Source organism: Lacerta agilis, chromosome 14, assembly GCF_009819535.1.
Source record: "Lacerta agilis isolate rLacAgi1 chromosome 14, rLacAgi1.pri, whole genome shotgun sequence".
NCBI lineage: Eukaryota > Metazoa > Chordata > Lepidosauria > Squamata > Lacertidae > Lacerta > Lacerta agilis.
Genome location: NC_046325.1, coordinates 26,027,125 through 26,042,061, shown reverse-complemented (window position 1 = coordinate 26,042,061; position 14,937 = coordinate 26,027,125). Strand labels below are relative to the sequence as shown.

General features: G+C 44.3%; 1 protein-coding gene across 2 annotated transcripts in view; it reads left to right on the top strand.

Annotated features, from left to right (window-relative positions):
- FBXL20 (F-box and leucine rich repeat protein 20) overlaps positions 1-14,595 on the top strand; it is a 61,649-nt gene extending 47,054 nt beyond the window's left edge. For both annotated transcript variants that reach the window (XM_033170901.1, XM_033170902.1), the window contains 10 exons: positions 1,684-1,752; positions 2,366-2,461; positions 3,336-3,462; positions 5,517-5,591; positions 7,148-7,278; positions 8,285-8,345; positions 9,575-9,619; positions 11,149-11,205; positions 13,053-13,265; positions 14,276-14,595. In XM_033170901.1, coding sequence (XP_033026792.1) covers positions 1,684-1,752; positions 2,366-2,461; positions 3,336-3,462; positions 5,517-5,591; positions 7,148-7,278; positions 8,285-8,345; positions 9,575-9,619; positions 11,149-11,205; positions 13,053-13,265; positions 14,276-14,383 — 982 coding nt within the window. In that variant the 3' untranslated portion in view covers positions 14,384-14,595. The remainder of the gene's footprint in view (positions 1-1,683; positions 1,753-2,365; positions 2,462-3,335; positions 3,463-5,516; positions 5,592-7,147; positions 7,279-8,284; positions 8,346-9,574; positions 9,620-11,148; positions 11,206-13,052; positions 13,266-14,275) is intronic.
- The last annotated feature ends 342 nt before the right edge of the window (positions 14,596-14,937 follow it).

The window sequence follows — 14,937 nt, the reverse complement described above, 5'->3', positions numbered from 1 at the left end:
TTTCTCAAGGTGTTGAGCTCTTCCTGGTTTTCAGCATTGAGATCACTGTGCTTCCACAGCCACTCGGTTATGTGTAGATGTGTCTCCCCTTCTTTCTGAGGTGATGGTGGTTATTATTTAGAAGTAAATGTTCTCTTGCAACACCACAATAGGGCGAAGATCTGCTTAATGGTTGCCCAGCAGGTGCTTGGTTTCTTTTGGTACCTGCTCGAAATAGGCCAGTACCACCAGTCCTCCCATAACAGATTTGGAGGGAATTATACCTATCAAAAGTGAGACGCAGGAGACCCAGACACGTCCCCCATGCACACTGGTGTGGTTCGGACACCACAGCCTAATCATGGCTTGGCTGTCAGGAACGTGCTACAGCTCCTCTGCTCATTTCTCTCCCCAGCTTAGGGTATCATGGTATCAGAAAACTGGAGAGACTACTCAAGCCCACAGCATATCTCTGATGATCAAAATGTGACTTGACTCTGACATCTGAACTGGGCAGCTGTCTGAATCTAATTTGGAAGTTAAGTTCCCTAGTCTGTAAACTGAGGCATAGTTAATGGTTTGCCTGTGAATGTGCAGTGATTGCCCCTACTTCCCTAGTGTGAGCTCCAGCAACAAACCCCATGATCTCTGGCCAAGGAGTGTAGCTTGTTTGGTCAGGGCTCTAAGCCTGGGATTGTGGTTTGTTGCACCAGCCCTGCACAAGGGGAAGAATGAAGCAAGAGGCACCTTGTTCACAGTAAACCATTGATTATGGTTTACCATAATCTGTGCCTTCACAGTGCCTTCACTTCATAAGTGCCTTTACAGGATGGATCATTGTAAGGATGATGAGATAAAGACTGTGAAGAATTAAAATAGGATATAGTGTTCTGGTACTTTTGTTACTTGAAATGCGGGCTATGTGCATTGCACATTTTCTGGTACATTGCATGGTGGCAGCACTTCAAGGAAAGAGAGCAGAATGTTGACAGCACAGCTATAAAACACTTAATCTTTCTCTCCTCCTGATGCTCAGAGAGGAGGAGGTGTTCTTGTTGTTAACAGTTAGGTTTTCATCTCTTCCTCCTAGGCGCTCAGCCCAGTGTTCATGGCTTTCCCCAATTTATTCTCTCAAGAACCCTGTGAGGTAGGCTGGATAATGACTGGCCCATGGTCACCCGATGAGCATCGTAGCTGAACAGGGATTTGAACCCTGGTCTCCCAGTCCCAGTACAACATTTAACACCTGTGCACTGGGGTTTCTCTTTATGCTGGACCTTCTTCCAGGCAATGTTAGAAAGCAGTTTGGAGATCCAGCAAGGGGAGCTGGTGCATGTACTTACCTGCCTGGCACTTGCACACCTATTGGCTACAGCTAGTGTACACTGATGAAAGCACCCTAGTATGTATGTAGAGCCTTGTCTTCCGTAGTTGGCAGTGGGAGATCCACATGTACATTACCATCTTGATCACAGCCAGCACATGAAATAGATTGTGAATGGTGTTCTCTTTTTTCTTTTTAAGCTGGGTACCGTCCCTAAATATTCTCAAAGTATCACTTAGAAAAACCAACCAACCCCAAATCTGCATTATTTGCTTTAATTGCCCCTCAGTGTGTAAGACCTTTTAAATGTCAGGTGCCACTGATTTAAAATGTATGTCATTAAAAGCCTGCAAAGCACTGTACTTTTTTTTGTCATGAAGGACGTTTGCACAGAACTGCAGAAATATTGAAGTGTTGAACTTGAATGGCTGCACCAAGATTACAGATGCGTAAGTGGCATTTATTTCTGTTCTCCGCGGTATTTCTTTAGTTCTTTTTCACCACTTTTTCTTGGTTGCATGTTTTATTGCTTAAATGGTGTCAGAGTATATTCGTTCTTATTGTGAATGGGTATATAGGGCAAATTGTCAAGGGACCCCTGTTCCACTGTAGGGGGCGACACCATCTTAAACTTGGTGCACAGCAAGCCCTTCCTTACCTTTGCATCACCTGCACCAAACCTGCAGTGGTCCCCTGTGTGTATATTGGACAGGCAAGGGATCAGAGGCTAAGCTTAGAGGGCACATGGTTAGGCTGGGCCAGATGTGCTGAGCATCTGATCTCTCTCATTTACTACACCCATGTATATATATATATCAATTTTTAATATAAACTGTAGAACATTGTGTCGTCTTAACAATGATTTGGTTAAAAAGAAAAATCCAAATTAAGAAGAATATTGAGAATCTTAGTGTGCTTTTAAAGAAATAGATTTCAGTCAACTACAATGAAAATGAGGGACCCATTCTGATATAGGCACATGATCACTAAACTTCCTCTACTTCAAAAAAAAAAAAAAAAAAGACAGAGCTGTGAACCTATGTGTGTCCTATTCTCTTCCAGGACATGTACTAGCCTTAGTAAGTTCTGCTCCAAACTCCGACATCTTGATCTAGCTTCCTGCACTTCAATAACCAACCTGTCCCTCAAAGCACTGAGGTGAGTGTAGCTCTTCATAAAGCTTATCCACCCTGATGTAAAAATATCACATTTCTTTGCGATGGAAACCCCTGTTTCATTTTACCAAGCTCTGGGGCAGCTCATGGTGTCAGTGGTATAGCAGCTGACCAGAATTGGAACGGGGGGGGGGGGGGTAGAGGCACACCTTGTTCTTTCTTAGTTACCAGAAGTCTGACTTGGGGCATTCCAGGAAGGCTGGGCATAAGATGACAAATCAGTACAACCTTGGGCTGTTTTCTGGTCCCATTGGGTCAGAGTCAGAGGGAAAGAATGAGCTTCCCAATTAGTCGTGGAACAGGTGAGATCAACAACGCTAGTAGTAGGGATGCCACGGAAGGCTGACATCCAAGAAATAGAATGGTCTTTCCTTGCCATTGATTCAGATGTGAGACACGCTGTGGCATTGCTGTCTGTTCCTCCTCAGCCCCTGCCCTGTTCAGGTCCTTTTGATATAGTAGCCCTTGTGCATGGTATACAAACATGCCCATTCCCTTTCTCCCTGCAGTATTGCCACATGGCTTCTATCACTGCCGCCCCCAGCACCCCACCACCCCTATTATTCATAGAATCATAGAGCTGGAAAGGACCCTGAGAATCATCTAGTCCAGCCCCCTGCAATGGAGGAATATACAACTGTCCCATATGGCGATTGAACCTGCAACCATGGCGTTATCAGCACCATGCTCTAACCAAATTCCTGCTATAGTTTTTAGTTGGTGGTCATCCTTGAAGCTGCGGCAGGGAGCAGAGTTCAGTGTGTTATTACTGGCAAACAAGGGGTGAATTTCCCTTGTTTCCAAGCAAGATTTTTTATCCTTAAGTTAACATCTCTGCCCCCTTCTCACCTCTCAAGCGAGGGATGCCCTCTACTGGAGCAGCTCAATATATCATGGTGTGACCAAGTGACAAAAGATGGCATCCAGGCTTTGGTGAGAGGCTGCGGTGGACTCAAAGCTCTGTTTCTTAAAGGCTGCACGCAGGTAAGTCTCCAGTGAGGACACAGCAGCTTCAAGAAAGCTTGAGTTTGAAGTGCATTTGTTTTAATTTGGAGCAGAGTGAAGTTGAGTGTGGGTCATACATTGCGACATTGGAAGCAAGAGGGAGAACAATAGGGGAGAATAAATTTTATTTATTCCTTTATTTGTTTTACCCTATCCAAAAGTGTTATAATGGCAATTTGCACTACACGAGGAAATCTGTGAAATTACTTTTGAACAAAGGAAGTAGAGCAGAAGCACTGTGCTTCGTGCAGTTCTTGGCTGTCTGGCGATAGCGAGTGGCTTTTAAGGATAGGAACTTTTGGTTACTTCTGTTCTAGGATATTTGTCATTTTAAAAAGTGTTTGACTAGAAGAGAACCAAGGCATCCAAGCCAACCTTTTTTAAAAAAAACAACCTGAGCATCTGTACTGAAAAGCTGAGCATTTCTTGCGTCCACTGTATTTGAAATTCTGAACCACACTCCGCAATCCTACCCTTTATCCAAATATGCTCCAAGTTTTGTCTTGAAATTAGAAATTGCTTAAAAAGTAAAAATAGCAAGTTGGATAACTGAATTGGAAATCAGGTTGTGTGTTGAATCCTGTTCTGGGCAGGATGGCCCCTGATCTCAGCTTTGGGCAGGACCTGGTTCAACTAGTTGAGGGCCATTGCTCTGTGTGCTTGGCCCATCTCAAAGAATTTCAGTTCTTTGAGATGGGCCACATGACTTAGTTGTGGCACCTCATACAGGGAAAGGAAAAATCCCAACCTTGTTAGCAATCCCAGGCAAAATAATAAAATATCTGTGACTCAAGGCAGTTGCAGGACAGGAGCTTTCCACTGTCATGGTTTCATTTTTCTTTATACAGTACTGGATTTTTGCAGACATTTTTGTGGATCTCTTAGAGCAGCTTGGAATTGTAATAGAGTAGCTTAAGACATGTTTCTAGGCTCCCAATCCAGGTTTAGTTGTGGGCAGCTAACCACATGTTACAGCTTGTGGGCTCTTGATTGAGGATGTTCATCTGCATCAAATATGCATCCAGGAGCTTCAGGGCACATCAGGAGATACACATCCACATCTGTATCGGCATCCACATGGATAAAGGATGTTCAGTTTATAGTTGCACCGATATGAGTCAAAGAAAGAAGTTATAGTGGAGAGGTTTAGCAAACGCAGCCGTAATTTTATAATGCATGTTTCTTTTTTTTAAATAGCTTGAGCCTTTTCCCTTTTTTATGGAGTGCTAAGGAAAAAATATTGATGGAAGCAAGGCACTTGTTATCAGTTGTTTTGCCATCTGTTCTCTGTGATTCAAGGACATCCGTAGCATCTTTAGTAGCAGAAATAACTTGGATGTTGCCTTTTTTTTCTTTAACAAAAGAGCCTATTTTTCTCTTTTAAACAAAGCATGCTTATGTGAAACCAACAAGTAGTTATGTTTGCCGTTTTACTATGTTTGTATATGTACTGTAAGCCGCCCAGAGTTGCTGGGGAAAGCCAGCCAGGTGGGCAACGTTTAAATAATAACATTATTCTTATTATTAAAGGCACTTAAGTCCATAAAATTCAGAAACTCTGATTTTAGAACCATGTGGTTACACTATGAGATTTTCAAACATCTCCATAACGAAGCAAAGTATTTTGAGAACCCAGCCAAAGAAATTCTGGGGCTACTGTGCCACAAAGGTGTAGTACTCAAGGGGGTATAGAATCGCGTAGGGGGAGGCCTTGCAGAAACGCAACATTTCTCTTGTTCTTCCCTCCTTCATGGCAAGCCTTGATGCTGAGAGTTTCTGCTGTAGACAGCTTTGAAAGCCTATTAGATGCCGTGGGTCCCATGGCGACACAAGACACCAGAGACCCATATGGGCTCTTAGCTGTCATTGAGGAGGAGAAACCAGCCCTTTCTTTTTAAAATAAAAACTGAGACCTTTGGGAATCGAGATTTTCAGTAATTTTTCTCCTGAAAAAGAAAACCCAAAATATGACTTCACGCTGACTCTTTAACAAGTTGCTTCCCTCCCACCCTCCCATTACACTTTTGTTCTAGCTGGAGGATGAAGCTCTCAAATACATTGGGGCACACTGTCCTGAACTGGTGACTTTGAATTTGCAGACCTGCTTGGTAAGTAATTGGTTTGCACAAATCCAAATTTGCTCCCGTTTTTCTTAACATGCAGAGGCCATGAAGAACTATGCAGAGTGACACTCACACCCCAAGAAATGCCTCTCCCTGTTGGCTTGGAGTAGTTGCAGTCCTGGTAGCTTGATGTTCATCTTATTTCATAGGGGCAAAATCCCAACTCTGTGGTGGATGGGAATGTGCGTGGAAATCTGGCTATAAAAATCGTCAGTAGCTGAGGGGATGGGCAACTGTTTGCAGTTGCTTGTGTCTCTGTGCCTATAGCCGTTCTTGACCCTTTGCTTCCAAACGTGTTAAGCAAGACATTCAATGCCCCTAGTATGCTAGGCATACAGACGTTATTAGAATTTCCATGGTGCCCCAAAGCCACTGAAGGCTTCCTAAAACCATGATATTCCCCTGTATAGCTCCTGTGCAGGGAATAAAGGATATTGGAAGAGAGCTCTTTCCATTTAAGAGTCTCATGCTCTACCAGCATGCCGGAAGTTACAGTCCAACAACATATTGAGGGCACCTTGTTGACTCTGCTCTGGCCTCTGACCTTACAAAATCCACTGGGCTCCACCCTCAGATCACTAGGAGCTTGCCAACTCCACTCACTGTCCGGATATTTTTAAAATCTCAAGTTGGCAACCATATCACCACCCTAGACCATACAATGGATACCTTCTGGATATAGTAAAGAACTCTCCTAATGTTAGCATTTCATATGACAAATCGTATCTGGTCTTAAGCTCACCCTTGCCCAGGAGGCGTTTCAAATTTTGTTTGCAGGACAAGCTGGAAAAGATTCTTTTGGTCGGGTTGGAATGCTTTCTTGTCTCCGTATATAACTTTTTGTGTGTGTGTATTTTTAAAAAGTTGGAAGAGGAAGTACATTTTTGTCTGAGAAAATATCCTGTACCATTTTGTGGTGGTGCCAAAAATGGAATGTTGAGCCCAAAAAAGGAACAGATTTTGAGAGCCTGTGTGTAGTTGGCATCCTGCTTTTTCATGTGATAGTTGCTAAAATGAGTTTACCAAATAATACTTAACATGTAATATTAGGACTCAGAAGGGTTCTTCCACCCTGGAGCCCAGTTCAAATGTCACATCAAACCAAAGTTTAAAACAAACTGTGGTTTAATGGGAACGAGCAGCATTCTGGTTCCTATTGCGCTCCTCCCCCACAACCTTTGCTGCCCCGTTGTGGACAAAACGTGTCAGAGTCTGGCTTATCCTGTCTTCTGAACCCTGGTTCGTGGTTGATTTCCACCCAGCAAAGTAATAAGCAGTACCAAAATTTGTTCTTGACTGACTGCCTGTGGTTTGTTTGGTGGAAACCAACCTTTAGCCTGCGTTTGGACAACATGACAAACATGCAGGTTGTTTTGTCCACAGCATGCTGTGGGAATTTATGAGCAGTGGCCAACAGCATGCTGCTCATTCACATTAAACAATAGTTTGCTTTGACCTGTGGGTTTCATGCGCCAGGCGAAACAGACCAAAACCTTGTCTCACACTGAAAATGACTTTGATTCCCTTCTCGCCTTCTGCAGCAAATAACAGACGATGGCCTCATTACAATATGTAGAGGGTGCCACAAGTTACAGTCTCTGTGCGCCTCCGGCTGTTCCAACATCACCGACGCCATCTTGAACGCTTTAGGGCAAAACTGTCCAAGGCTTAGGTAAGTAGGCTTTGGGTTAGAGGGCTGCATGAGAGGATGCAAGGTTAGCATGTGAACATGGGATGCATGTTGGGTAAAAATGGGTAACATGAGGGGGATCAAAAGCTCACAGGAAGGGGTTGACATATTATGTGGAAGGGGATGGGCCATAGAAAAGGAAATTCATTTGTTTACACTTACTCTCATAGGTTCAAGGTAGTGAAAAATGTCATTGCCCAGAATGAAACCTGCCACAATTAAAACAGGGGCAAGCAAACTTTTTTTCTGTTAAGGGCCAAAATCCCTCATGGGTAATTGTCAGGGGCCACATGCTTACTATGGACCAAGCTGAAATAGTGTGTGGAGTTACAGCAAAAAGTTAGAGGGGGAGGGGAATCCCACTTTCTTCCTCCCTGCCCAGCAGGCTGCCGGGGGAAGGACAGATCACTCTTCTCAGAAGTCTGAACTGATTGCTTACAGAAAGCTTTTGAAATTAGACTAATGGTCGTAGGTTGCGTAATATACTGTTAATAATCCTAGCTTCCCTTCCTAGAGCCAGGTCAAGAGGACAATAGGGATGGGCTTTGAGGAATTTAACTCCCACAAAGTTGTGTGACATTGATCATCAGAAAGTGAGATTGCAAGGGTTTGATGGGTTCAGGGTCTGGAGTAAATAAGGATGAGCTGGAGGAGTTTTGTCAAATATGATAGGCAGGCAGGCAGAAATAGAGAACAGGAAAAAATTGTTTATTTAAGGTCTTCAGGAGCGATTATGGGAAGTGTAAGAATCTTAAAAATGGGGGAGGGGATGTGTAGCTTGGGGGATTTAAGCTGTATTTATCTCTTCGACGTGTGTTGTTAGGATTGCTGATATATAGAGTGAGCCCATCAGGTGAAATGTCCTCAACTACTTTGGAACTGGTGGTCTTGGGGTTGCTTCTCCACAGGCACCAAGTTTGTGAGATTTCAGAAATGGATTTCAGAAAAGCACAAGTGCTTAATTTGCTGTATTTTATTTTCTGTGCAGAATATTGGAAGTGGCTCGGTGTTCTCAGCTCACTGATGTGGGGTTTACCACGCTGGCTCGGGTAAGCATCTGGTGCTTTTTGTTTGCTTGTTCATAGACTTAAAGCAGTGAGTGGTGTCTTCCTTGTAGAAGACAGATGCTAAAAAAACTGTGCCCCATGCCATACCTGGCTCAGTACCATAAGCAAGCTGGGAAAAGAGAAGAGTGGTTTGAGCAATGAACTAAGAGGAGGTGATGTGTTGACTTGGCGCCCTTTTCTGCACACCCTATATAAGGCTTTACAAGTGAATGGGGGTGGGCATGTGAAAAGAAATGTAAGTGCCACTGCCATATCCAGTTTGTCCCTGAGAGAACCTAAGGGCGAGGATATAACCTGAGTTCTGGATTGAACAGCCATGGAAATGGAGGTTCAACAAGCACCAGAACCTGGCAGGACTGATGTCTCAAAGCACGCACCTCTTTAGACTTTTGCAATATGGTAGCATCTCAAAAGCTTGGCTGGGGCTTAATGGAAGACAGAGCAACACCGCATTTTCTGTTGTTTAAGGATTCGCGCTTTCATGCCCCTCTCCCAACTCATGGCAGCCATTCCCTGCTTCCATCCATTGCAAAACCATCTTGTCCTCTGATCTCCACTATCTTTCCCATCATTGAGTTTTTGGGGTGAGGAATCACATCAGCTCCAGCCAGCAGGACCAACAGTCAGGGATGATGTGAGTTGTGGTCCAACAACATTTGTAGGGCTGAGGGTCCCCATCCCTGTTCTAGACCTTAAATACAGAGATTATTGTGACTCTCCCCAGAGTAATCCCATCGATGGAAATGGGGCTGGTCTGGAGTTAAACTACATTGAGAAATCTAGTTGATGGGAGCAGAATAGGCCATTTAAATAAGATAATTTCCATAGCTGCATAATATGTTCTTAACTACAGTGTTGGGATTGCTTTGGAGCCAAATCAGGGAGAGGGGAAGATAATACGGTGCACTTTCTCTACCAAGCAGAACTTGCTCTAGACTAGCCAGCACTAAGGACAGCACTGTAATGCAGTTGGATCCTCTTGCAATCATGGCTCTGTTCGTGGAAGGAATGTTTCTTTTTAAAACACCTGTTGGCCTCATTTCTCCAACAGCTTACATTGGAGTGATCCCATTGAAGTAAATGGGACTAGTCTATAGCCATCTTACCTTGAGTTCAGAAGGTAGAATCAATACATGCTTTTTAAAAAAAAACCAAAAAAACACGAATGCTTAATTTTGTGTGTGTTTTGCTTTGTTTTTGGTTCTCCCCAGAATTGTCATGAGCTTGAAAAAATGGACCTGGAAGAGTGCGTTCAGGTATATGAAATATCTTCATCCCATTTCTTAGGGGTGGGTGTGGGTGTGCATGCAGACCATGACTCAGAGAATGCATGGAAGCATTTTCACAAGAATGCTTTGGTGAGGGTCTTGGTCACTCATACCCACCCACCCCCAAAAGGAAAAGATGTTTTTGAACTTCCTATCGCCGTAATATTGAGACATAGTAGTATATAGTCTCACTAATCCTATCCACTTAGAGTGGTATTGAATTCTAATCTCACTCATAGTAGACCTATTGAAATTAATTTATAAGGCTAACTTAAGGTTCATTAATTTCAACAGGTCTACTCATAGTAGTGCTTAGTTGAAAACAGCCCCTTAGTTTGTAATAAAATCTGGTGGAACAAAATATCACTGTAAGATGAGTGGCAGCTGCTCTAGCTCCACCACCTCCTCTCTGCTCAGTAATAATTTTTTTAAAGTATCATGGGGCTTCATTGTACTGAAAGTTTCCCTGCTGTACTTCATTGCCTGTTGCATGCAAGAGGAGGGGGACTTGGAGTGCAGTGACCTCGCTTACTGCATATCGTCACAGGAGAGAGGAAGAGGCAGTGCAGAGGTGCTGCTTTTGGCAGTAGCCATATGGCTCCCATAACATCCAGCCTAGCAATTCTCAAACTTACCGGTATGTTTCCTCAGACTACCTGAAAATTGCTGAAGGTTTCGGTGGATCACTTAATGAACTTGTTTGGTTCCATGAACCAAAGGACGCACACAACTCAAGTTTTAATGACTGTAGGATTTCATTTCTAATGTGATAGATGTGCTTCTGAATTAAATATGAAGCAAAGTAAATATATAATTTTTTCTTCAGTGCCAGCATCCCAATGCGAACTGGCACAGTATCATGAAATCAGAGGCCCTGTAGGGACCCCAGGTTCTTGTTTGCCAATTTGAAAGTCCATCCCTGGTCAAAACAGCTTTGCTCTCCATCAGAAAAAAAATCAGTGAAGTGCAGGGCCAGACACAGATACAATTTTACTGCAGGCCGCCTGAACGGAGCTTGCGGGCCGCAGTTTGAGAACCTCTGTATGTACTTGATGAGAGAGGGAATGTCTGTATTAGGGATTGATTCCAAAACTCCGGGAGCCTTCTGAAAACAGTTGACTCTGTCAGCAGCCATTTGCGTTTACAGTCATACCTCTGGTTGCGAACATGATCCGTGCGGGAGGCATGTTCGCAACCCGCAGCATTCGCAGTCTGAAGCGCCGCTCTGCGCATGTGCATGACGCAATTCGGTGCTTCTGCGTATGATGTCATTTTGTTTTTTGGCGCATGCACGAGCGCCAAAACCCGGAAGTAACCCATTCCGGTACTTTCAGGTTCAGTGCGGTCCGCAACCCGAAAACATGCAACCCACAGCGTTCGTAACCCAAGGTATGACTGTATCTGGAAGGCCTACCTCAAGCTTTGACATTATTCTGGTGTTAGTCCTGACCAAGAACTGCTACAAGATATGCTACGCGATACCTTCTGAAACATGTGTATCTTTTGATCTCTTCCAGATAACAGACAGCACATTAATCCAGCTCTCTATACATTGTCCACGGCTTCAGGTTTTGGTGAGTCTTCAAGAGTTTTCCCCCCTCATCGTGGATTTTAACCACGTTGTTAACTGGATTTTTAAATTATTTGCCAAGTTGGAAAAGAAAATGGGGTGATCTCCTGAGATGTGTAGTTCAGCGTGTTGAAATGCACGAACGCCTAAATAATGTGCTCATATCCAAAGCTCTGTGAGCTAGGTCATCTGTTGTTTAAGCTTTACGGATCTGGATAGGAAGAACTCATAATGACTTGCCCAAAACAATGTGGTAGAGCCAGAGTTTCAAATTGAGTGCTTTTTTCTCAGCTGCAGAATTTTTGGGTCATTAAAAAAGCTCAAAGTTGTGAGTGTGATTAAGAAAACAACATCTTGTTTAAGAAGCAACTCCTGAGTGTTCTACCTTCTTGTCTGTCATTGGCATAATGGATCTATGAACAGGACAGCAGCTTTGTCAACAAGACGGCCCAGCTTTTAGAGCTGGTCTAGCATGGTAGGTAAGATATACGAGCCAGAAAGTTTCTTGATCTCAAATACTGCCTCAGCTAACCCCTTGAGACATGGTTCAACAATATCTGAGATGTGGCTATTTCAGAGCGACTAACGGGGCTTAGGAGGGTCACAAAAAGTGTTGTAAAGAGAGACACCTTTAATGAAACCCGCCCGCCCCTTCTTTTCATATGCAAGGGAAATAGATAGCAAACGTTTCCCACTAATTTTGCAAACATGTATGGAGAGCCTACATTGACCATTAATGTTTTAAGATTATGTAAAATGACGCTATGAATTCAATGCTATGTTTATTATTCTTTTTCTTGTGGACACTATTAAATGTTAGTTAATCAGTATTAATAAAAAAAAGACACTGCCTCAGCTATGGAATTGCTAGGTGACCCTGAGCTAAACCATTTCTTGGCTTCTGTCCCCCTCTATCTGCAATATAGATGCATAATAATAGGATTGTTGCAAGGTTTCATGAGATAATTTGAGGTGCCTTGACCGCTAATTAAACACTTTTCATTATTACAATACAAATAACACAGATTAGATATACTGTATATATATATAAGTGAAGGGAAAGGCAAATGCTAAATGAAGGCATAGCAAGTATGTTGAAGGTTTAGAAGAGAACTAACTATACACACACAGCACAAAGCAAGTGAGCTTGGAGTGACTTGGAGAATCAGTAGGCTGGGGGGGGACCTTGGGCCTGGGGGCAAGATGTGGCCCTCCAGACCAATCTGTCTGGCCCTTGGGACTCTCCCTAGGCCACACACCTCACTGGCCTTGCTTTTGCACCCCAAGTGTTTTTGCCTGACTAAAATATTTCCCTGAAGTCTAATAATGCCTCTTGCTTGTATGGATGGAGGATAAAGAGTGTGTGAGTTTGTGTAGAAACTAGTCTAATGTACAAAGTTAAAATTTACATCCATTGCTCCTCCCACTTTTGCCTCTGGCCCTGCCCTCCACTGCCATGTGGCCCTCAGAAGGTTCCTCAGCAGAGAACGTGGCCCCACAGGGTGGAAAACGTTCCCCACCTCTGCAGTAGGCAATGGAGAGGGCTGAGGAAGCAGGGATTTGGAGAGAAGGGGAAGCTCTTCCCAGCAGCATGGCACATCATAGGTCGCTGGGGTTGGGGGCTCATCCGATGAGGAGAGCATCCATGAATCCAACAAATCCGTAGACCGAGGTTTGGAATACTGTTGCTGGAGAATTTCTGCAGCTGAACATAACTTAGGCATAAATCAAGTTCTGCGCTGCCAGGCTGGGGTAGCTCCACCATCTTGAAATGACCTCATCATAACACCTTTGCAAATGCTGCCTGCTTCTTTCTCCTTTGCTTTCGCTTTGTTCCCTTTGTGGCGGCAGAGTTTATCGCACTGTGAGCTGATCACTGACGATGGGATTCGCCACCTGGGCAACGGTGCCTGCGCCCACGACCGCCTGGAGGTGATTGAGCTGGACAACTGCCCTTTGATTACAGACGCCTCCTTGGAGCACCTCAAGAGCTGCCACAGCCTGGAGAGGATAGAGTTGTACGACTGTCAACAGATTTCACGGGCTGGAATCAAGAGACTCAGGGTAAAAAAAAGGCATTTATTTAAGTAGGCACAAGTGCACGCTTTGCTAGTTCCTGGGCCTGTTTGACTCCTTTCAGAAGATGATGCCGGGGAAGCCCAGTGGGGTTCTATGTTAAATCTACACCACCTCCCTACCCCGTGCTAAGACTAAGGACATGAAAGTCTTAAGTTTGTTTTGAGGGGAGTGAGAAAGAACTTCACACATAGCCCTCTGTGGTGTCAATGTGGGAATTATCTGCAGGGTTCTCCTGGGGGGCCCATTGACAACTGGGAACTTTGAACCAGGAAATTCCCCACGTTAGAGAAGGCCGAGTCTGTCTCTCATTCACAATATGTAGCCTCTTTTCCGAGCCACTTTGCTCAGTTCCTGTGCACCCTCAACTATTGTGAGAGAACTTTGGTAATTCACTCTTTCCAGTGGCCAGACTGAGCAGGTCAAGAGTTGCAGCTTCTGTGCCCCTTTATAACTCCTTGCCTAAACCCACAAATATATTCAGACATTCCTAATATTTAAGCTAAGAAATTTGGTTTTTCCTGGACGTAAAAATGATATATTTCTTTCTGGTGTTGGGGGGGGGGCACACGATATACTCAGCCTCTTGTTGGACTGGAATAGGAAGAGGCAGATCAACGAAGAGCCTACTTAAAACGGGATGCAGAGTTCAGGGAGTTTTTCAGTTCTTGGCAGCCACCTGTGTTTTACTAAGTGAGGCCCACAAATCTACAATATGTTAGAAGCCTATATAGAATTAAGGGGCTCCCTTCACTGGCCAGCAGAACAGTGGCGGGCTAGGAAGAAAACTGGCAAATGTTGATATGCCCGTTACAGGGTGGGGAAAGGGTGGGAAGAATGAGGAAAAACCAACACCTTCCCTGAAATGTCTCCCTGTTCCTTACAGAGATCTGCTTTGCAACTCATGGGCCCAGCGTCCTTCTGTGTGCAACCCATGCTCTCCCCCATCTTTCTGATTTTTTTTCTGAATGGGGAAATATATGTGTTTGTCTTTTCAGACCCACTTACCCAATATTAAAGTCCACGCCTACTTCGCACCCGTGACCCCACCACCATCTGTGGGGGGCAGCAGACAGCGCTTCTGCAGATGTTGCATCATCCTATGACGCGGGAGCCAATCTACCTTGTGCAAAACAAAAACTGAGTATTTAAATTACCCTTCTAGAAGTAACAGTGGACACCAGTATCTCCACACGACAAAAGTGATGCCGGTGGTCTCTCGCAAGGGCCTTTCGAAAAGAAAGCAGAGCAGGGGGAGCTGGTCGCAGAAGTTTCTTCCCGATTTTGCCCCATAAGCCACACACAAAGACACACACACTGCAGTATATACACCCACTCACACCTACTTGTTCCAGCAGACTGAAGGACCTTGGAGTTTAGGAGCTGGATCAGTGGGCTCCTTCTCTCTCTCTCTCTCTCTCTCTCTCTCTCTCTCTCTCTCTCTCTCTCTCCCTTTTTTTCTCTTGTAGGTGGATTGGTATTATTATGAACCATTCCTACTGGGCATGCTCAGAAGAAATCATGGGGAGGTGGGTGGGAGAGAAAATGGGGAGGTAGGGGATCATCACGCACATCTGAAGAATGCTGTTGCTGGGGGGGGCGGGCGGGAGGGTTGTTCTTTTGACATTGGAAACAGCGAACTGGACAAACCCTTCGATGC